The sequence below is a fragment of the Bombina bombina genome, chromosome 8 (assembly GCF_027579735.1).
Source record: "Bombina bombina isolate aBomBom1 chromosome 8, aBomBom1.pri, whole genome shotgun sequence".
Taxonomy (NCBI): domain Eukaryota; kingdom Metazoa; phylum Chordata; class Amphibia; order Anura; family Bombinatoridae; genus Bombina; species Bombina bombina.
Window position 1 is genome coordinate 40,513,785 of NC_069506.1, and position 24,729 is coordinate 40,538,513.

At 35.6% G+C, this 24,729-nt stretch overlaps 2 protein-coding genes across 2 annotated transcripts in view; one reads left to right on the forward strand and one right to left on the reverse strand.

The window, feature by feature from the left end:
* DNAJC16 (DnaJ heat shock protein family (Hsp40) member C16) overlaps positions 1–13,397 on the reverse strand; it is a 28,882-nt gene extending 15,485 nt beyond the window's left edge. The window contains exons 1-6 of the mRNA XM_053690331.1: positions 13,264–13,397; positions 11,793–11,982; positions 8,646–8,712; positions 5,201–5,534; positions 4,191–4,375; positions 3,993–4,097 (exon numbers count right to left, since the gene is read on the reverse strand). Of these exons, the coding sequence (XP_053546306.1) occupies positions 3,993–4,097; positions 4,191–4,375; positions 5,201–5,534; positions 8,646–8,712; positions 11,793–11,959 (858 nt within the window). The 5' untranslated portion in view covers positions 11,960–11,982; positions 13,264–13,397. The remainder of the gene's footprint in view (positions 1–3,992; positions 4,098–4,190; positions 4,376–5,200; positions 5,535–8,645; positions 8,713–11,792; positions 11,983–13,263) is intronic.
* Positions 13,398–17,815: 4,418 nt separating this feature from the next.
* Positions 17,816–24,729, forward strand: part of CASP9 (caspase 9) — a 42,091-nt gene continuing 35,177 nt past the window's right edge. Inside the window, exons 1-3 of the mRNA XM_053690334.1 lie at positions 17,816–17,966; positions 19,635–19,851; positions 23,278–23,321. Coding sequence (XP_053546309.1) covers positions 17,835–17,966; positions 19,635–19,851; positions 23,278–23,321 — 393 coding nt within the window. The 5' untranslated portion in view covers positions 17,816–17,834. The remainder of the gene's footprint in view (positions 17,967–19,634; positions 19,852–23,277; positions 23,322–24,729) is intronic.

Here is a 24,729-nt window from a genome sequence, read left to right on the forward strand (position 1 = left end):
AGTGCATGTTTTTAGCTTTTAATGAGCCTCTCTAAGATCCTGCCAGCCGACCCCTTCGTGCACGTTTTTGACAAATGGATGATACAGCCCATCAAAACCGTAGCAAATTTCCTTTGTTCCTTTAGTATATTGTGATACCTTTTAATGGACAAACAAAATCAGTTTTTTTTTTATTCTATAAACTTTCAAGAACTCATAAGTCTCTTCTTCTGATATAAACCTATGGAGTCTTGAAAGCTTATTGGGGGGACACGTGATTTTGTTAGTCCATTAAAAAGTATCACAATCTACTAAAGGAACATTCTCTGTGGGACCAAAACAGCAACAACCCAAATTTCCTATTTAAATCTATAGCATAACACTCTTGCTCTGCTATTAATCTGTAGTATAGGCGTTTACTGCAACTGCTGCACAGTAGCTGCCTGCTCTCAAACTGTTATAGATCTACATAGAGTGGGCAATACAGATCTAATTGGCTGTTCTGTCTGCTTTTCACAATAAAAACTTGCATGGAGAAGGGTGGTTGGCAGAAGCTTACATGGGTTACTTAAACGGTAAACTATGTATTTACAAAGCATTCTCAGCAACATGATTTACATAAGCGGTGTGTGCTTTTACAATATGTCTTGCACTGTAGTAATGTTTACGGTCACTTAAATTCAAGTATTCGCTCTTCTCAGACTAATCATACTCTCAGTATAAACCGAAGAGACAATTTTGTGATATGGAACTATAGCATTTCACGGATAACTAAATAGAGTTTTAATATTAAAACTAATTAAAGGGACAGTACACTGTAAAATTGTTTTTATATGAATGTATATTCAATGACTTGTTATTCCAGCTGCAGAGTATAAAATGTATAAGAAATTGCATTTTCAGGTTTATTTATGTATATGAAGTAGCTGGTTTTGTGCTTTTATACCACAGCCTATTACAATGGGTTGAGCTTCAGGTAATGCCAGATCTCATTATGTTATCATTTTGTGTACACACACTTGCTTTCTTGTCTTATATGTGTCTGGAAAACCAAAGCTCAATACTTAGAGAAAACAATGGAAAATTATCATTTAATTACTTAAAGGGCCACTGAACCCAATTTTTTTCTTTTGCGATTCAGATAGAGCATGAAATTGTAAGCAACTTTCAAATTTACTCCTATTATCACATTTTCTTTATTCTCTTGGTATCTTTATTTGAAATGCAAGAATGTAAGTTTAGATGCCGGCCCATTTTTGGGTTGTTCTTGCTGATTGGTGGATAAATTCATCCACCTATAAAAAAGTGCTGTCCCAAGTCTGAACCAAAAAAAAAGCTTAGATGCATTCTTTTTAAAATAAAGATAGCAAGAGAATGAAGAAAAAAATAATAGGAGTAAATTAGAAAGTTGCTTAAAATTGCTGCTCTATCTGAATCATGAAATAAAAAAAATGTGGGTTTAGTGTCCCTTTAAAAAGGACAGTACATTCATGATTAGACAGAACATACAATTTAAAACAACTTTCCAATTTACTTCTATTGTTTAATTTGCTTCCTTCTTTTGTTATCTTTTGCTGAAAGGTTTATCTAGGAAAGCTAAAAAGCAGCAAAGAACCTAGGTTCTAGCTGTTGATTGGTGGTTCCATATATATATATATATATATATATATATATATATATATATATATATATATATATATATATATATACACACACTGATTGTCATTGGCTCATCCATGTGTTTAGTTAGAAACCAGAAGTGCATTGCTGCTGCTTCAACAAATGATGCCAAAAGAATGAAACAAATTAGATAATAGAAGTAAACTGGAGTTGTTTAAAATTGTATATTCTACCTATATCATGAGAGAATTCTTTTGGGTTTCATGTCCCTTTAACTATCCTGCACACCACTGAAAGTGTAATCTCTTCTGCTGGCCGTGTTTACTATTTAATAGCTGAGAGTGACTCTAGTATACGGAGTTAAAGTGCCATAAATCACGTTGAGATCTGTGTATATCATAAAAGGGCTAATTAAGTAAAAATAGTTTGCATTGCTGGCAAGTATTTTAAAATAATTTTCAAAAATAAGCAAAATTTTACATAGCCATGCTGGAACAGTCTGATCCACCCTCCTTATCAGGCATTGTATTTCAACTGAGTTTACTGCTATTATTATTGATTATTTGCTTCTTGGCTTGCTCCAGCAGATAATGAGTGTTAACGTCTGGATTCTACCAAATCAAAGGTGGATATAGATGCAGCCATAGAAGGAATTGTGTGTGTGTGTGGGGGGGGGGGGGGAGTTAGAGCTGTACAATTTAGAAACTTAAAAGGGTTAATGGCAAAGCACTGCAGTATAACTTTGCAGGTAAAGTAATTAAAAGTACATATCATTATATGTTGTCTCTATCCCAACTTGTTGTATGTTTCTTTAAAGGGACATTATACACTAATTTTTTCTTTGCATAAATGTTTTTTAGATGATCTATTTATATAGCCCATAAAGTTTTTCTTTCTTTTTTTTTAAATGTATAGTTTTGCTTCTTTTTTTTTTTTTATTATTTTATTTTTGTTATCAATAGGCATACAGATATCAATATCAACATATTCAATCATAAGAACTTTACAGATCAAGTAAGGGAGAAAAATCTCCAAGTCAGAGTCCAGATTTAGTAGACAGTTCAGAGGTTTTCGCCCCGTGATCAGGGCAAGTCATGTCCATATTGCCTATTGAAAAATGTTCCATTTTTAGAACAACTATTAAACATTTTGACAATTAAAGCACCCTGATGCTACATATGGGCCTCAGGGTGAGGGCTATAAAAAATAACCAGAAAAGAAAAAGTCAGTAACATTAACATATACAGTTTACACGTCATACACAGTGCTGTAACTCACATCTCAACCTTTTGATGTATACAGTGAATTAATTCTAAGGCACCACCAAACCTATAATAGATAGGACAAATATTCCTCATTGCCAATTATTAAACTAGGGCAGGTGCCCAAATGTTCCATTCACCTCTCAAATTTTCCTCCAGTATGTAAATGGTATTTTTAAAAGGATACAGAATTTGCCTCTAAGTCCGGAGATCCAAAGATTTTAAAGAGTCCCCATTTCCCAATAAAACGCGCTATGCGCATATTAACATCAAACAAAGTATCATATTGTTCACACAACAGATTTTTTAATATCATTTGCTTGAGAAACCTAATAGAAGGTGCTTCCTTTTGAAGCCATTTATGGAAGACACATTTTCTAGCTAAAAGTATACAATTAATAAGAAATTTCCTGTCCTGTCTAGAGACTGGTAGTTGGTCGAAAAAGAGAATCTGTATAGGTGTAAATGTGATAGGGGTAGGCATGATTTTTGAGAGCCAGAAGGCCACCTGGCCCCAGTATCTCCGGACTTTGGGGCAGTACCAAATATAGTGCAAACAAATCTGGGAGTTTTGCTTATTTTTAAATAACATTGCTCTGATTTTCAGACTCCTAACCAAGCCCCAAAGTTTTATGAGAATACCGTCAGCTACCTTCTCCAGCTTGCTCCTGTTTGTGGAAAGGGTCTTTTCATATGCAAAAGAAGAGGGAGGGGGGGAGTGTCTTATTTGCCACTTGCAGTGGGCTTTCCAGCTGCCTTTTCAACAGAGCTAAACTGAGAGCTTCTAAGTAAGTTTTTAAACCGTTTTATCCTGGATTTTTATATCAGTATCTGTGCATCTTATTCTTTATAGTAGTGTTTATTACATGCAGTTATATGACAATGAGTGTATACTGTCCCTTTATGTGATGTGATTGGTAATAAGCCAACACCAATAACACAAACCATTTTGGCTCCCATAATAGGATGACAAAAATTCAGCTACTTTGTATGACAATGAAGCTGACTTGGCAACAAAGTGGTAAAATTCACAGTAAACATACATTAAACAAACACAATCTCTTCATAAAGAAAAGAGAGACACAGTTTATCACAATAGTTCCAAACCAGGAATGTCTTGGAAATCTGTACCTTGTAAATGAGCGGCACAGGCGGCATTTGGTCAAACAGAAGTACATGGGGTTTATTCTCTTGCTGCCAGTTGGATAAGAACCGGATGTAATTCTTATCAGTAATCTAAAACAGAAGCAAAAGGAATAAAGTGAAATCATTTAATTAATCATGTTACATTATACTTTGCATCAAACTAAATATTTTTGCTAATCTTACTTTGTCTACTAAGTTTGAGGGAAGGAGACTTTCCACAAAGTGTCTGAGATTCTCCCGAAGCACGGCATTGTGGAAGAAGGAAATTTTGCCATTAATTACTCCTAAAATTGACGGAGTGCTGTGTGCGCCAAGGTGATGAGCAAGACGTCTTTCATATCCAGCGTGCACAACGCCAATGCCCACACCTGAAAAAGCAAAACAAATATATAAATATAATATAAAAAAACATAACTACCCTTCAAATATCTAGTTCACGTTCTTGGTTCATTTTCCATTGTTGTTTCTGGGAATTGGTCTCACTGTGTATACTGAGATAAGGAAGATATTGTGTAAATATAGAGAGATAAGCTAATGAGGTCTGTTCTCCTTACAAACTCAGCTTATTTTATGGAATTGTTGACAGCTTTACCAAGCGCAGGAGCGCACTACATGTAATTGCAGTGTTCTCCAGAGAAAAGTTTGGGTGTCATTAAGTAGCCAGGTGGGGGCAGTCTAGTACTTTCTAATATTATAACATTTTCTGCTATTCAAAGCACAAATGCATTGCATAATTGAACAAATGTATTTAATGATAATTTGAGCAATAAACATTGGGGGAAAAAAATATTAACCAATTTTAATTTTTTGGGGCTAAAATTTTAGCCGTGTGGTCAGTCGGATCGTGCACCCATTAAAAAGGGCCTGGGGAAAATACTGAATTGAGTGGTGCGATCTGGCTTTTAGGTGCCAAATAAGGTATTTGCAGCGATTTTTAAAACAAAAATGCTATCCTGTTACATAATTCTGCACATAGTGTATCAAAACGTTTACTGTCCCTTTAAATGCTTTAAAACAACTTTTTGGATTATTCCTCATAAATCTATATACATATTTTCCCATACATGTTCTTGCAGTCTCCTAAATTTGTAATACATCTTTTCTTGATGGCGAAGAGCAGCTTTTATACATTACAGTTAGAGGCTCCCTGTAGCAGATTATTTATTGCTATAGTACTAATCTAGTCCACTTACCCAAACCCTCCAACTCTTGTACAACCTCCTTCCACACAGGTTCTATGTGGATACAACTGAAACACCAGTCAGAAGTAATCTTGATAAGGTAGGGCTTGCGAAAGCTGTCTGGCACAACCTCATTGATGTAATGGGAGAAGTGCAATAAGTACTTCTCATCCGATGAGTCCTTGCGCTCAGAGTTAAAGGGGAAGTGGAAGAAAGATTCATCAAAGTAGAAGCTGTCATGAAAATGTCGGAAGTGATGGTGCTGCGGCTGCTGAGAGTAACCTTGATTGTCGCCCACATCTCCATAACGGTCATAATTGGCCCTCTTCTCTTCATTGGCGAGGATCTGGTGGTAAGGAAAACATAAGTCCACCCATAAAAATAATTCTACCAATATACAATTTGAAAGCAGAACCATCATCAGACAAATGAATATCACAACTGATCTTTGATTTTTTAATATATATTTGTTGAATTTAAACTTAAGACACAATGTAGCTAAAACAAAACAAATTATGATCACAGTGGAAATTACGTAATTTCTTCTGACAATAGCTTCAACTCCCATCTATCAACAACTCCAAAAAAAAAAAATGGGTTTAGTATCCCTTTAATGATTCAGATAGAGAGTTGCTTAAAATTGCTGCTCTAATTTACTCCTATTATCAATTTTCTTTGTTCTCTTGCTATCTTTATTTAAAAAGCAGGAATGTAAAGCTTAGGATCCGGCCCATTTTTGGTTCCAAACCTAGGTTACACTTGCTTATTGGTGGCTAAAAGTAGCCACCATTAAAGGGAAACTGAACCCAACATTTTTCTTTCATGATTCAGATAGAGCATACCATTTTAAGCAACTTTCTATTTTACTCCTATTATCAATTTATCTTCGTTCTCTTGCTATCTTTATTTTAAAAGCAGGAATGTAAAGCTTAGCAGCCAGCTCATTTTAGGTTCAGCACCATGGATAGCACTTGCTTATTGAAGGCTTACATTTACCCACCAATAAGCAAGCATAACCCAGGTTCTCAACTAAAAATGGGCTGGCTCCTATGCATCACATTCCTGCTTTTTAAATAAAGATAGCAAGAGAACGAAGAAAATTTGATAATAGGAGTAAATTAGAAAGTTGCTTAAAATTGCGTGCTCTATCTGAATCACGAAAGAAAAAAAATTGGGTTCAGTGTCCCTTTAAGCAAGCGCTATCCAGGGTGCTGAACGTAAAATGGGCCGGCTCCTAAGCTTTGCATTCCTGCTTTTCAAATAGAGCAATACAAAGAGAAAGAAGAATTTTTTTTTATAATAGGAGTAAATTAGAAAGTTGCTTAAAATTTGAGGTTTGTGTCCCTTTAACTGGGAGGATCTCACCACAATCATGTAGTTTTAGTAAGAGGAAAAATAATAGAATAAAAGAAAGTTGCTTAACCCCTTAACGACTCTGTACGTCGCTGCAGTCCTGGGCTTCTCTCTGCCGCGATCTCGCTCAAAAGAGCGAGATTGCGCTATTTCTGCATGCCCCACGAGTGGGGCACTGCAGAAATAGATTTGCAAAGTTGTTGATGCAGAGAGGGCCACTCTGTGGCCCTCTCTGCATCGGCCAGCAGTGGTGTCGATCGTTGGTGGGTGGGAGCTATTGCAGGGAGGCGGGTGGGCGGCCCATCGCTGGCGAACTTCTGTCCAGCTGTGTGGAAACACTCACCGGTGTGCGCGCAGTGGGTCGGGGGCTTGTGCGCCCGCAATCTGCACATATGTGCAAAAAAGAAGTGGTGGGAGAAGATGCTGGGAGAGGGGAAATAATGTTGGGAAAAGGATCTGGGAGGGGGAGGGGGCAGCTACACTACAGAAAAAATTATATAGATATAAAAAAAATAGGCAAATTTTATTAACAAGCAGGTACTGGCAGACAGCTGCCAGTTCCCAAAATGGCAGGATATAGTGAGGGGGGAGGGTTAGAGAGCTCTTTGGGGGGGAGGATCCTACACAGCAGAATGTATTTATTTATTTTTTAAATAAAAATTAAATAAATAGAAAAGGCCTTTTATTTTAGTACTGGCAGACTTTGAGAACTGTTTGGGAGGGATCAGAGGGTGGGATGTGTCAGGTGGGAGGCTGATCTCTACACTAAAGCTAAAATTAACCCTACAAGCTTCCTAATTAACCCCTTCATTGCTGGGCATAATACACGTGTGGTTCGCAGTGGAATTTAGCGGCCTTCTAATTACCGGAAAGCAATGCTAAAGCCATATATGTCTGCTATTTCTGAACAAAGGGGATCCAAGAGACGCATTTACAACAATTTGTGGCATAATTGCACAAGCTGTTTTCAGTGAGAACCTAAGGTTTGTGAAAAAGTTTGTGAAAAAATGAACGATTTTTTTTTTTTTTTTTTTAATTTGATCGCTTTTGGTAGTGGAATGGTGGCATGAAATATACCAAAATGAGCCTAGATCAATACTTTGGGTTGTCTTCTAAAACAATATATATATACATGTGAAGGGTTATTCAGGGATTCCTGACAGATATCAGTGTTCCAATGTAACTATTGCTAATTTTGGAAAAAATTGTTATGATGAAAATAAATGGTATCATTAGAAAGTCCATTTAATGGCGAGAAAAACAGTATACAATATGTGTGGGTACAGTAAATGAGTAAGAGGAAAATTACAGCTAAACACAAACACTGCAGAAATGTAAAAACAGCCCTTGTCCTTAAGGGAAGGAAATTGAAAAATGGCCTGGTCCTTAAGGGGTTAAAATTGCATGCTCTATCTGAATCATGAAAGAAAAAAAATAGATTTAGCATCTCTTTATGTCTCACGTGGATTTTTAGCAGGATTCTCAAATTCAAACCCATTTAAGAACCCAACGATAACCACCGATTAATTAGATGTTTTTGGAATGCACTTGTGGTACAATAACAACCCCTATACAATTCAACAGAAGTATTTGAATACCGCAGAAAAAAAATTGAAGCAGTTTGTTGAAGAGCAAACCTAGTTAGGTTCAGACAATGCACTTCTGGGCGCTAGCTGAACGCAACAGGTAAGCCAAGACAGAAAGAGGCATATAATGTGCAGCCAGCTCACAGTAATGCATTGATGCTACTGAGCCTACCTAGGTATGCTTTCAACAAAGGATACCAAGAGAACAATGCAAAATAGAAATATATTGTAAAGCTGTTTAAAATTGCATGCAGTATCAGGATCATAAAAGTTTAATAGTAATAGTACTGTCCCTTTCTGATTAACATGAAAAGGTGTTTAATTCGGAACAGAAACATCAATTTAAAAATAAATAAAAACTCTAGCACATTAAAAAAAATAAAGCAGCTCTTAGATGGAAGCAGAAAATGCATACAATGTAAAAGATTACAAATTACAGGTGTGAATATTGATGTCATTTTAATAAAAGTGCACAATATTTAAACAAGTTTAAGCTGTTAATACAAAAGGTTTAGTACCTCGTAAGCTTTGCTAACTTGGATAAATTTATCTTCTGCTCCAGGATTTTTGTTTTTGTCCGGATGCCTAAAAAGACAAAATAAATCACAGGATACCATTAAAAAAAAGCTATTTTACAATATGTAACATCAAACTACATCAGATTTGTTTGTTAAGGTGGGAGACCAATCAGATTTTAACAGCACCTGTGCGAGTAGAGGTCAATAATTGGCTTCAAAACTTAAACACAAATATTTTTGAGTCTCTCTATTTATAGTAAGCTTCACCAACATGAGGAATGAACCAATAGCGTACATTTGCCTTGGAAAGAGTGACCACCACAGAAGTCAAGGTCCGTAAAAAATAAATGATATTCCTAATGTTACTCAAATTGCAGATACATAAAAAAAATGGATTCCAGATTACAATCAGATTTATACTATTGTATATGGGAGTCTTGGGATAGTGAGGGAGGAGAGAACTTGCTATTATTACTAAAGACCAGTAGTTTTGGAACTACATTTCCCATGATGCTCAGACAGCCTAAAGAGTGTCTCAGCATCATGGAAATGTAGTTCCAAAACATCTGGAGGCCCAAGATTACTGACCCCTGCTTTAGACATCCTCAAAGGGTAAGTTGCTCTAGCAAAGCTTGATGAGTGAATTATGGTGAGAGGCTGGGGGAGGTGGAGGGGTGGGAGAGACATAAGATCCCCCTGTTTTTTGTCTCCCTTTTCCTTCATTTCCTCTTCCCCTGATGAGCTACAAGACAATGTGATATTATTTGGGTTCGATCGATGACTTTGTGAAAATGTTATGTTATTAATATCTGTTCTGAAATAAGACATTGACCAATAAATTCCTTGTTGATATTGTTTATTGTACAGTATGTGGTCTATATGTGTATACATCTCTGAAAAATGTATTTGCTACATGTATACTTTATTTGATTTTTCAATAAAGCTTTTGAAAATTACAACAACAAAGGGTTTGAAGAGGAAATACAAGAGATTTGATATCTTTGATGGGCCGGTTTACCTTTGATGTTATGTTTAAAGGTATATGAAACCCTAAAATGTGCTTTTGTGAATGAGACAGATCAAACCATTTTTAAAAAAAATATTCCAATTTACTTCTATTATTAAATTTGCTTCGTTCCCATAATATTCTGTGTTGAAGAGATACCTAGGTAGGCATCTAGAGCCCTACATGGCAGGAAATAGTGCTGCTTGCAAATGGATAACATTCTTGCAAAATTGCTGCCATATAGTGTTCCTGAAATGGGCCGGCTTCTAAGCATGTCCCAGATTTTCAACAAAAGATAACAAGAGAACAAATACAAATGGATAATAGAAGTAAATTATGAAGTTGTTTAAAATCACATTCTCTGTCTGAATGATAAAAGAAAAAGTGGATTTTATATCCCTTTAAGACATTTATTAGCAATATTACACTATAATCTCTATTTTTAATTTTCCTTCTAAGTTTATGATCCCCTGTGTATTGCTGTGCTAAAGGGACTTAATAAAATGCACTATTATTGTGCAAATGATTGTGTGTATCTATGTGTTTAAACACCTGCTTTTGTTCCAGATTAGTCATCACTAACCTTGCTCGATCACAACAAAAAACGAGCAATATTAAAAAGCTGGCAATCAAGAACATTTCTATCATGAACTTGAAAGAGTGACAATCATTTTTGCACAAAACAAGTTTGTGATCAAAGACTTTTTGAAGAGACAAACATAGAAAAAGAAGATTCTCAAATCTGTTATATGCAACAGTGCAATAATAAATTCTCTGTGTTTACCCAATGCAGAGGAGTTGAACACATTAATTAAAGTCAGCACCAGTGCTGCAATGTATTATAAGGATCTAGCATCCAGTTAGCCAATGACAAAAGGAATGTTTGTGTAGCCACGATTACCAGTTAGCTCCCATTGTTGTTCCCGAGTCTAGGTATGCTTTACAACAAAAGGAACCAAGAGAATGAAGCAGATTTGATAAAATAAGTCAACTGAAAAAGCACTTAAAATCGCATGTTCTATCTGAACCATGTCCCTTTAAACTACACCAACAAGTAAATTCTAGAGCACACAGATTCCCTCTCACTATTTGCTTATCCAAAAGCAAAACATACATTTTCACCGGGTAACCTGTAGGAGACAGATAGAAGAGGCGCCTCATGGGACAAGTATCGTCTAGAACAGCAGATAGATGGTAGAACAGAACAGGTCCCCCCACAGAGTGATACTCACAAGAGTGGCGGTACAAACGTGTACCCAAACACTTCAAACAGTTGAACACTTAACATCTTGTATCACAACTTCATTTGAATTTATAGGGTTGCTGGGCTGTTGGTCAAAAGCAGCTACAAAATACCACCAAGACATGTCCCTGGGCTGGCTCAGACCATGCCCCTGATGACAAAGACAGAGCATTAATATGTTCGGTGTAGAAGGAGAATGCTCTCTTGGCTGCCCTCTTTAAAAAAATGGAAAAGTTTGGCTACGGTTACAAATTTATGATATGTATCTCCAATACTTCCCAGATTTGCGACAAGGCATACATACAACGATCTGGAAGTAACAATATAATAACATTCAAATGAAGTTGTGATACAAGATGTTAAGTGTTCAACTGTTTGAAGTGTTTGGGTACACGTTTGTACCGCCACTCTTGTGAGTATCACTCTGTGGGGGGACCTTTTCTGTTCTACCATCTATCTGCTGTTCTAGACGATACTTGTCCCATGAGGCGCCTCTTCTATCTGTCTCCTACAGGTTACCCGATGTCCATCCTACGCTTCTAAGAGAGCTGCCTGGTCCGTTGTTGATTTTGCTACTATTCCCGACGCTGTGATCACCTGTGCACTTCCATAGAGACTTCTTTGCTCTTATCCCTCATACATTTTCACACCTCTTTAATGAGTAGTAATGTACTGTCCTATATTAGGTGTAAAACAGAAAGCAATAAGCTGCACTAACTTTGAATAAAAATATTATACTGTAAAGCAAAATCAGTATTTGTACATTACAAATAATATTTTTCCAATGCTTAGAACTAACAAGTGTCAAACATTTTGGATAAAATTTGTACAACCAGTCCCAACAAACACTGATAATTTGCATTATACATATTACAAGGCTCATTGCCATATTCCATACCATTCTCTTGCAAGCTTTTTGTATGCCTTCTTAATATCTGCTTGACTTGCCGTCCTACTGACGCCGAGGATACGGTATGGGTCAAAATCCGCTGCTGACAGGATCTTCAGAGCCAGTATAAGAAAAACCATAAACCTCCAAAGCAGACGCAGCTTCTTGTGGCCCATTTCTGTCAATATCTAGAAATGATCTGGAAACACATTAAATAAACTGTGAGATGAGTGCATGAGCCAGGTAAAAATTGATTTCATTAGGCGTGCAGGAATGAGCAATAACTAAACCAAAATGATCACTGATATATGATAATGTGAGACAAAGTAAATAATTAGGTACATTCCCTTAAAAAAAGTGTTGGTGTTATTTAAGGACATTCCTTGGATATTTACTGTTAACAGTAAAAAGTGCACATGGAGTTACTAATTTGACACATGAGTTTTGACAATTATGTTCAAATTTAAATTACAAATATGTTTAAAGGGAAAGAATTATCTTGATGTAATTTATTAATCACTATTCATCTGTACATAATAATGTTGCATTTCAGGAGGAATATATATATATATATATATATATATATATATATATATGCGTAAATATTATTTAATCTTATCTCAGGTGAAGAAGTGGATTTTAAATTAGTACTATATACCACATTATGGTAATTTAAACATCATTCAACGTCATGAAGATTTTACATACACAGATGTATATATTGTATGTACACTCTTGTAATATTACCCCAGACTTTAAAAAAAATATACCATATATTTTAGTGTTTTTCAGTGTAATCCGCATATGTGTGTCAACTGCATCAATAGAAAACATCTTAATAGTGCATATATCACATAAGTTACAGTAGGTTCTAGTGGCTATCTAGAGGGTTCTGAAAGATGATAGGCTAGCAGCTAAGCAACCCAGTTATCAAATGTGTTAACACCAATACATTTGTAATTTAAATATGAAAATAAAAAATATGTAGCAGAAAATGATCACCCACACACACTAGTATCATCCTTCTCCATTGATTTGTAACTTTGTGGCAAGCTTTGTTAGCCAGCCCCGATTTTAATAGCTTTAGTATCAGTAAAGGTTTTATTGCATTATGATGTAAAATGCCAACCAAGAATATCTTAGGATGCCACCCTGGTAATGTGAATATATATATATACACACACACACCCATGACTGTATGTTGTCAGCATAAAAGGATAATGTATATATCACATAACAGATTTTATTGGAAGGTATATATAAATTAATATATTGGGCAAGTCCTCATTAAGGTGAGTATATTATATATATTATAGTATGAGCCACGACTGTCACATTGTATATGTACCACATAAGTGCTGCAAAACAGGTCCCTCTATTTCCTGCTGACACTGTAAAAATGTCACATTACGGTGTTGCCAGGCCGATCACTACGTATGACATAATGTCACGCTGATGGTGGATATCAATCCCGTCTCACCTCTCCGTTCCCCCCAGGTGGTTGCGTCCCAACGTCTATCCTCCTCCCGTACCTCACGGCGTACACAAATATTTCATTCCATTTTCCTCCCTTCGGCCTGTCTTTGACCTGATACACGGAACCGGAAGTCGATGTTTTGTTCCGCCTACCAACTATACATTGAACCCGCCCACCACGAGCCATTTCCTCCAATCAACTTTACATTTACCTGACAAACAGTCGCATCACCCTGTCACAGTTTCCATGGAGATTGTCTCTCATCCACCCTCTTCGCTCACGTGGTTTCTTCCCTAGCGCCCTCTCGTTGCCATAGCAATGGACCTTACAAATAGCATCCTCCATCTTACCTGTGCAATAGCCAAGCATCCTTAACCCATTCGCTGCCAAGTTACTATTGATTTCAAATATTGACTAACAACAGCTAATACGCTGCAAAATTTAAAATAAAACAAGTTAAAATATTTTAGTTGATTCATTATTTTATGTTTTTCTGTCTATTTACCCACATTAAGTGTACATGAGTACTATGTCCTATGCAGAGTATCCCTGATTATTTAATTATAAAGGCTCTAATGCACTGGTTTTCAAACCTGTCCTCAGGCCTCCCCAACAGGCCAGGTTTTCAGAATTACCTTGGGGGAGAGCAGGTAAAATAACCATGGTTACTAATTAGCTGATTATTTCACAAGCCGTTTTTTTGTTTAGAACCCTGGACAGCACTTGTTTATTGGTGGGTGAATTTATCCATCAATCAGCAAGAACAAACCAGGTTGTTCACCAAAAATGTTCTGGCTTTTAAACTTACATTCTTGCTTTTCAAGTAAAGATACCAAGAGAATGATAATAGGAGTAAATAATACATTTTTTTGGGTTCAGTGTCCCTTTAAGATTGCATTGGAGAAAAAGAAGGACTTAGCAGAAATCCTGAAACATAAACAAAATAGTTGGCTTACTATGTTTCAACCACGTGTTCATAGTTTTCACACCAGAGCTCTAAAAAGTTACCCTAAAAGTTGTCTCCTCTGGAGTGAGCAAGTCATCATTCCTAAAGCTTTACATATAGCTGGTTATTGCAGGGACTCCCTGGTTTAGTTTACATGAAGCAATAGGCTAGGTGGCACATTGCCTACCCTAAATGAAGATATTATTAAACATGTTGGTTCCTGTATCGGTTCTGTACTATCTCAGAAACATTTAATAAAAGGAAAAGTTCACCCATGATTAACCCATTGACTTTGGGAGACATATACATATAGATTTAGCTAGTTCAATCAAAGGGCACATCACATGTTCCTTATCGTGGTGGGCTTTCATTCAAAATGGCTTGAAGTATTTCACACGCAATTGTTGCTGTATAAGATGCATATTTTCACCATGGTGCTCAACTATTTTAATTATTATTTTAATGTTCCTCAAGAAGCTAGGAATTAAACATCACAGGAATGCTCTTTAATACCCCACAAACAATGTATGTGCATTCTGGTTTGTAATGTACATACTCTTAAAGCCATTTTCAGGAGCCAGAAAGCTGAGGGTACAATCCTATTAAACTCCATTAGCCATTAGCAGTACAGGGAAACTTCTCAAATAGCTATTAGACCCACACAACTAATTTAAAGGCTATTTACTTTGTTTCATGGTGAATCTGGAAGAACCAGTAGAATGAAATCAATTTTAAAAGAAACAAAGGGAATACTTAGAAAAAATAAGAAAACATAAAATATATGCAACTGGCTAACCAGATTGGATTCATCTTTATCATAAACCACATAGAACCTAAGAAGGAAGCAAAAATGAATAAGGTTTTGTAAGAGATGATTTATGCAGTAATGACTTCTGATGGACGTCAGTGGAAGAGAATGAAGATAAGATTTATCAGACATAGTCAACACAATATCAAATAGTAACACAATATGATGCTAGAAAATCATCAACATAACTAATTGCCTAACTATAAATTGATATCAACAGAATCACTACTAACCATAGGAACCATTAGGGAACTTCGGTAAATAAGGAGTGGCAACAAGAAAGCACAAATATTATATTAAAAAGTAATGTCTTTTTTTACTGAATCCAGAACAGGAAGGACAGGGATATGGAAATTAAAAAGACTGTTACGTTAATTACATTAATTATTTATTTTATAAATTCTTTACATTAAGTCATTTTGTTTCTTATTTACCGAGAAGGAAAGGAGGTGTACTGTTTATAATAAGTGTCTTTGATTGTCACATGCAACATTTCCTTTGAATATTGCTAACAGATGAAAATCAAGAAAATGTCCCCCCAGTGCTGAACCAATTTTAAACTTTTTTTGCTACATGCATTTAAACTCCTATTGCAGTCAAATTTTAGTGAGTGACCCACACAAATTATATATATATATATATATATATATATACAGATTCACACAATATGCCAGTATTTTTTTTATATATAATTTATGGCATGTGAGAAAACTGCAGCCAAAACTGTAAACAAATGTTTAATTTTTGGGTAGATTTTAGTAAATAATATTAAAAAAGGCCCAGTGACACTGCTGTAACTGTGATCACCTTACTAAATTGTCATCAAGAGTAGCCACGTGTGAAATAGGGGCCCACACAGGCTTTTGGGGGTTATAATGTAGATTAGAAAGGCCCCATTGTACAGTACAGAAATAAAAGCACTTTATTTTTAATCTGGTTTGCAGTACTGCTTCAAAACCAATTGAAAGAGCAGGCTTTTCTCTTTCAAATGAGGGGTCTTGGAGCTTTGTAGCTGCTTTGGGAGTTGCGATTGAGGGTTTAGAAAAACTTCCTCCATCAAGCTCCCTAGCAGCTACCAGTGAACCCTTTGTGACATCAGCACGGTGGTACTTGGATAGGTATTTCTAGGGATGAAGCTCTATTCTGTATTTTTAGTTTACTTACAATGTGCATTTAAAAAAAAAAAAACTAAATAAATAATTAAAGCCCATAGCTGTAAGGGGCGAGAGCGGGTGGGTCCGCTACGCCACGCTACAGGCAAGGATAAAAAAAATAAGAGCCGCGTTAGTGAGATGGGAAGGAGGGAGGAGGTTGCAATGAGGGGGATCCTATGTGGGATCTGTTGACAGAAAGGGATCTGGGAGGGGGGGGGAGAGTATTGGGGGGGGCAGCAGCTACTCTAAAGAAAAAATGGGTATTTTTTTTTTTTTAAATGTTTGCCTAATTTGCAGCAAACTGGGTACTGGCAGACAGCTGCCAGTACCTAAGATGGCGCAAATATGTAGAGGGGGGAGGGTTAGAGAGCTGTTGGGGGGGGGATCAGGGAGGTTGGGAGGTAAGGGGGGATACTACCATGCAGAAGATATATTAAAAAAAACTTTGATTTTTATACTGGCAGACTTTCTGCCAGTACTTAAGATGGGCGTGATCTTTGGAGGCTGGGGGAGGGAAGAGAGCTGTTTGAGAGGGGCCAGGGAGGGATCTTTCAAATCAAATGCTATGTCTGAATCATGAAAGAAAAAAATGGGTAAATGGATTGGATAGATAGTGAATATATACATTTATTTTATTATTTATCATTTTCCATTTTTTCAATCAGTTTTCTTAAACCAAATTAAACTATTATACACAATTTTGTAACTATAGCAGGTTTACATATCACAATTCTTTAGCATGAGATATAAAAAGTTGTTAAAAATCACATGCTCTGTCTGAATCATAATTTTTTTTTATATTTAATTTATTAGAGGGATAGTCAAATCAAAACTGATATAATGGGGCAGTCTGCAGATTAGATACAAGGTAATCACAGATGTAAAAAAATATATTAATATAACTGTTGGTTATGTAAAACTGGGGAATGGGTAATAAAGGGATTATCTATCTTTTTAAACAACATGTTTGCATTAGACTGTCCTTTAAAGCAATGCATAATAACAGTTGAGATTGTATGCAATACATTGTAGCTGCCAAGGGTTTAATACAAGTTAGGTCTTCTGTACAGCCCTCCATATATACAATTAAAAGCACATAACAATTCAATAAATGCCTAGTTCGTTAGAGCTTTGTATTATTGCATTAATGCTCCAAGGTAAATAAACATTTTCATATAGTCCACGACATTATTATTTTATAAGTCGTTTTTTAATTATTTTTTTATGTTTTACCTAATTTTTAGTATTGCAAATATATATATATATATATATATATATATATATATATATATATATATATATATATATATATATATATATATATATATATATATATATATATATATATATATATATATATATATATATATATATATATATATATATATATATATATTCTTACAGGATATGAAGAACACCGTGCTACACATATTAGATAATACTAGTCTACCCCATTTGAATGACAGTATTTTGGGTGTACAAACATGGCGCCTACTTTAGAGACTGGGAGGAGTAGTACATATATGACACCGCCCATCACTGTTGCGCCTGCGCATCACATTATTTACAGAAGTACTGGAGGTGTAAACTTATGTCGCCGCTCATCACTGTTGCGCCTGCGCCTGCGCATGCGCAGTAGTACATTATTTACGAAAGTACAGGTGACATGGAGGAGCAACACAGGCTACTTCTGCGGAAGAATCGGAGGAAGCTGGTTGAGGGATTGCAGCTGACCGAGCTGTGCGATGTCCTCATACAGAAGGGGATATTTACCAACGACATGATAGAGGAGATCCAGGTTGTGGATTTAATTGGGGGCTGATACTGAGAAACAATGATTAACTTCTTTTGGGAGGCAAGGGGTTAATCGTATTTTAAATCATTTTAGTGTAAAATACATTATCTTTTCAAGTGTCAAATTACACTCTCAAACGCTATGATATATATACACTTTGTTACTGTTATGTTGCTGTCATACTATTAATATATATTGTCATTATAAGTCATCTGACTTCTCCTCTATATACTTATGCTCCCCCTATACAAGTCTACAGCTCTCATTATATTTACTGAAGTGCTGCTCTATTCTGCATTCTCATTGCTTTCTTTCTGAGATGCACTGAAGAAAAATGTAAAATGTTTAGTTGTCAGACCTAGAAGAATGTTAAGGGCCCCCCTGGCTCCTAAAATGTATGGACCATAGATTATGTCATTGTTGATGTTAAAAATAATAATAATAATAATAAAAATAAATAAATATACAGGTGGCCCTCGTTTTACAACGGTTCAATTTACACCGTTTCAGAATAACAACCTTCTTTTCTAGTCATGTGACTGCTATTGAAAAGCATTGAGAAGCAGTGCATTTATTAAAATAGCCAGTAGGTGGAGCTTTCCGCTTGTTTTTCAGCAAAGCCAAGCAAGCTGAAATGAATCAGTTTAACCAGACATGAGCTATCAAGCAGATTTCAAAGGAACAAGATCTTCCTGTCTATAAATCAGTCCCGATTGGAATGCATAGAAAGAACTGTTTGCAGAAAAGTGCAAGTGAAGTCTGTGTTGTGTGATTATTTTATTAGGTTTATAATGCTGTTTAGCATTTAAAGTCTTCATTTCAAAGCTTTAAAAATAATGTATTAGGTGTTACTTATGACAATTTTGAGAGGGGCCTGGAACCTATCTCCCTCACTTCCCATTGACTTACATTATAAACTGGGTTTCAATTTACAACGGTTTTGATTTACAACCATTCCTTCTGGAACCTAACCCCGGCGTAAACTGAGGGCTACCTGTATATATATATATATACAGTGTTCCACACAGACTTTTTTTCCCAGCTGGTTGACATTATGAAGTAACCTGGTGGTGCAATATTTTAACATTTATTTTTTTTGCTAAATGTTACTTAAAGGGACATTAAAACCCACATTTTTTTTCTTTCGTAATTCAAATAAAGAATATAATTTTTAAACGAAATTCCAATTTACTTCTTTTATCTAATTTGTTTCATTCTTTAGATATCCTTTGTTGAAGAAATAGCAATGCAGATGGGTGAGCCAATCACACGAGGCATCTATGTGCAGCCACCAAACAGCAACTACTGAGCCTATCTAGATATGCTTTTCAACAAAAGATATCAAGAGATTGAAGCAAATTAGATAATAGAAGTAAATTGGAAAGTTGTTTAAAATTGCATGCTCTTTCTAAATCATGAAAAAAAAAAATTGGGTTTCATGTCCCTTTAAGCTATCCAAAGAACAAAAAAGTTGCATAATTTAAAATAAATTGATGATAATTTTAAATTTTTAGTAATTTGTGCAACACACATTTAAAAAATGCAATGGTGTGGTCATTAAATAAGTCACGCCAAAGGGAGAAAACACAATCTCACATTGTTTCCTGGCAATAAGTTTAGCTTTGTGTGTTTTCTTTGTTCTGTCTTTTGAGTTTCCCTTGTTTTTTTCAGATTGCCGGGACACGAAGGGATCGAGCTCGGAAACTTGTGACTGACCTAGAAACCCGTGGCAGCAATGCATTTCCTCTGTTTCTGTTAAGTTTAAAAGAAACCGGGCAGCATTGGCTTGTGGACTTGCTTCTAAATGATAATGGAAACCAAGTAGTAATCCCCCATCTAGACCCTGATCCAGTGCCACAGCCCCTGTCTAAACCTGTTTCAGAAACAGGTAAGTTTGGTTTTTATACGTCTTAAAACTATCGCTTGAGCCCTAATTTATCTTATCAGATATTTAACCACCTTGTGAATCATTTTCTGATTATATTTTTCTATAGTGTATACAACAAATTTATATATTTTTTGGAGTAATGAGTTAGTGGTTTGAATCTGGAGTCAATATGTCTTCAAAATGAAACAACATTTAATTTTTTTTTATTTTTGAGATCCAAGTTTCCCCTTTTGAAGGACACTAAAGTATTTTTTACATTGGTGTATCCAAAACAAATCATTTTTAGAATTTATTTTCTGTACTATCCTTAAAGTGAAGGTCCATTTTGATGAATTAGTGCTCGATTTTTAATCAACCTATTAAAAACAAGGGCACTTTAATTCATCAAAATTGACATTTCCCTGTTTTCTTCAAAAAACGTAACTTTTAATCCTGGCAGCTGCTCCAGCACTTCCTCCGCCCGTCACAAGCCGTCTTCGCGGGTCCAAAATGATGAATCCGGCTTCCTCCAATCACAGCGTTGCATCAGGCCGGGGGGGAGGGGAAGCTGTGATTGGAGGAAGCCTGATTCGTCATTTCTGACATCTGCAGAGGCTTCAGATGGCCGGGGGAATCGCTGGAGGGGCATTCAGGATTAAAAGGTAAGTTTTTTTAATATAACCGTGAAATGTCAATTTTGATGAATTAAAGTGCCCTTGTTTTTAATAGGTTTATTAAAAACAGGGCACTAATTCATCAAAATGGACCTTCACTTTAAAGGCCCATAAAACATCTTGAAATTGTAATATAAAATGTTAAATCATGTGTAGTAAAAATGCTTTGCAGTATACCTTCAATTCTGAGAACTGGAAGTGCACGCACGCTAGGCTAACCCTGTCACATAGTTTTTCCTAATCCGCTGCAGCAGAGTTGTTGTGAGAATGAAAAGCAAAACAATGCAAACTTTATTAACAAAATAGCTGTGGCCAGCCTTGACTACTCCAGTAAGGAGTCCTTATTGGCTCTTCCATAAAATTATTCCATATTGTGAGAAATATAAAAGCATTTTGAATAAACATATATTTAAAGGGACATAATACTCATATGCTAAATCACTTGAAACTGATGCAGTATAACTGTAAAAAGCTGACAGGAAAATATCACCTGAGCATCTCTATGTAAAAAAGGAAGATATTTTACCTCACAATCTCCTCAGCTCAGCAGAGTAAGTGCTGTGTAAAAAGTTATACTCAGCTGCTCCCAGCTGCAGGTAAAAATAAAAAAAAATGAAGAAATGAACAGCAGCCAATCAATGCTGAGGTCATGAACTCTTACTGTGATCTCATGAGATTTGACTTAACTCTCATGAGATTTCATAGTAAGCTTCCTTTACCTGATTGGTGAAATAATACGAGAGTGCACAATGCTCATCCCTTCAGATGTCCCAGGACAAACACACTAATATGCTGCTTAGAAATCCTTTACAATGGGAGGTGGCTACTGAGGAAATTTTGAGGTAAAATATCTTTCTTTTTTCCATAGAGATGTTCAGGTGATATTTTCTAGTCAGCTTTTTACAGCTATGCTGCATCACTTTCAAGTGTTTAAACATTTGGGTATTATGGCCCTTTAACTTAATGGTGTTAACAGTCTGATGTTTACAGAAGGAAATTGAATGGCAATGCAATGAAATAGAGAAAATGGAATCTAAGCTCAGAGTTTTTGCCAGTGGATACAGTTACCAAAATAAATTGGAAGATTGCAAGGGCACAAAGTTCCTGAGGGATGAACAGGGCTACCTCACTAGTTACCTCTATCAGTGGACGCATAACCCTACAGTCAGAGAATGCAGCATCAGACAAGGGCTGTGTGAGTTTAGCTTGATTAGTTTGTGTACTGATCTTTAGAGTTCTTTGCATAAAACTGAGTTTCTCCCCTCTGCACTGTACAGACTCAGCAGGCAGGTTAGTTAGGGACTCCCTGGCTCTAAGCAGACTAGTTAGGGAGTGAGGGGAAAACCCTAGCTATGTGTTCAGAAATTATTATTACGTACGCATGCATAAGCAGTAAAAGCACTGCAAGTTTTTTTTTTTTCATATTTTTTACAACCTTTAGCTGCAAAATATTTAATAGATGTATATTACAAAGTTTACCTGCATGTCACACTTTATTTATAGGGCCATATTACCCATATGGTAAATCACTTGAATGTGGTGCAGCATAACTATAAAAAGCTGTCAAGAAAATATCTCCTAAACATCTCTATGTAAAAATAGAAAACGTTCTTCAGCTCACAATAGTAAGTTCTCTGTGAACAGTTATCTTTCCGTTACTGTCAGCTGCAGATTGAAAAACAAAAAAAACTTGTGGGGTTGACCACTATCCTGCGCTTGTTTTTGGCAGATAACAATTTTTGAACATGAGTCAGTAAAGTCACTGGGGTTTTCCAGTGATCACCATTCAAAAATATGCATTTTTCGGCTAATATGCCCTCTGAATTTATACCTCCCGTAAACAAAACAAAATCATTATCTGCTTTGTTAAAGGGATATGAAACCCAAACTTTCTTTTGTGATTTAGATTGTGATTCTTTTGTGATACAATAAAAAAAATCCAATTTACTATTTTATTAAATTTGCTTTGTTCCCATGATATTCTGTGTTGAAGAGGTACCTAGGTAGGCATCTGGAGCACTACAGAGCAGGACATAGTGCTGCCCTCTAGTGTTCTTGCAAATGGATAACATTCTTGCAAAACTGCTGCCATAAAGTGTTCCAGAAATGAGCAGGCTCTTTAGCTTACCCCGCCTGCCTTTCAACAAAAAATACCAAAAGAATGAAGAAAAATTGATAATAGAAATAAATTAGAATGTTGTTTAAAAAACAAACAAAACTATCAGTATCATGAAAGAAAAAAATTGTCTTTTGTGTCCCCTTAATCTCCCAATTTCTAAATCCAAAAAAGAAATGTGTACAATTAAAGGGACATGATACCTGAAAATGTTTTTTCATGATTCGGATAGATAATGCAATTTTAAACGACTTTCCAATTTACTTCTATTATCAAATTGCTTCATTATCTTGGTATCCTTTGTTGGAAAGTAGCAATTCACTACAAGGAAACCAATGAGAAGAGATATATATGCAGCCACCAATCAGCAGCTAGCTCCCAGTAGTGCATTGCTGCTCTTAAATCTACCTAGGTATGCTTTTCAACAAAGGATATCAAAAGAACAAAGCAAATTTGGTAAAAGAAGTGAATTGGAAATGTATTTAAAACTGCATGCTCTATATGAATAATGAAAGTATTTAATTTTGACTTTACTGTCTTGTTAACGTGCATATTTTTTAAGCGATTGATTATTATCAATCCCTCGGTTAGAAAAAAAAAAGAAGTTTTATTCAAAAAAAAAGTAACTATTTATTTTTATTCATATTTTTTCAATAGGATTTTCTGGTGCTAAAAGGACAGTGAAATTTGACAAAGATAAGGTTTGTACTTTTCATGTTTCTAATCTTCTAATTCATTTAAATAATGTGTTCAAGGTGAGCTTGGCTCACTGCACATGCGATATGACAGTGACAAGCGGGTGGTGTCTTTTAAAGATCCGTGCACTTCTCATACTTTATCCAGACGTGTATATATCAATATGGTCCATAAAGGGATATAAAACTACAATAAGAACATACTCTAAAGTGTTAAAATATCTTACTACACCATTTCTTGCTTCTAATTGTGGTTAACCCCCCTAAAAGGGTTAAAAACACAGTTAAAGTAAATTCCAGAGCAGAAATCTACTTCCTCTCCAGAGGTAAGTTGTGGTTGGCAGGTGTGCACATGATTGGACATGATCATTGCCACTCCAGAGCTGACTTTAACAATGTAAATAATACTTTTGCTGGGGTTAAGCACATAGGTATAGACAAGCAAATAGTGCAATAAAAAAATGCTTTAAAACATAGCATTTTCTTATTCCAGTTATGGATCCATGTAAAGGGGCGTTACCCTTGAGATTGTAATTTAAATGTTTAATTATATGTAGGAAAAAGCTTTGGAATATATATTACTCATTTTGTTCTGTAATTTACGTCTGATAATAGTGGGCTTTCCAATTCTTGTTAAAGGGATAGTAAAGTCCAAATTAAACTTTCATGATTCGGAGCATGTAATTTTAAACAAGTTTGTAATTTACTTTTATCATCAATTTTGTTTTGTTCTCTTGTTATTCTTAGTTGAAAGCTAAACCTAGGTAGGCTCATATGCTAATTTCTAACACCTTGAAGGCCACCTCCCATCTGAATGCATTTGACAGTTTTTCTCCACTAGATGGCATTAGTTCATGTGTTCCATATAGATAACACTGTGCTCACGCACGTGAAGTTATTTAAGAGTCAGCTCTAATTGCCTGAAATACAAGTCTGTCAAAAGATCTGAGATAAGGAGGCAGTCAGCAGAAGCTTAGATACAAGGTAATCACAGAGGTAAAAAGTATATTTCTAAAACAGTGTTGGTTATGCAAAACTAGGGAATGGCAAATAAAGGGATTATCTATCTTTTCAAACAATAATATTTTTAATGTTTACTATCCCTTTAAGTCATTGGTTGTACGCTGAAGTGACCTATTTATAACTGTCCCTGATTGGCCTCAGCAGAGAAGGAAACCTAGGTTACAACATGGCGACACCCACTGCTTTATCGACCTGAAAACATTTTATCTTATTTTTTTCATTATTTTAGCAACTAATACCATTTAAAAAAATACATATGAGTATTATAATATTACAAGGGTAAACTTTGCTTTGAATAGATCATTATGTCTAGTATTTATTTAGTGTTTAATGTGAGTTAGAGGTAAAAGGGACAGTTACCACTTTGAGATGTTTATTTAAAATATATAGT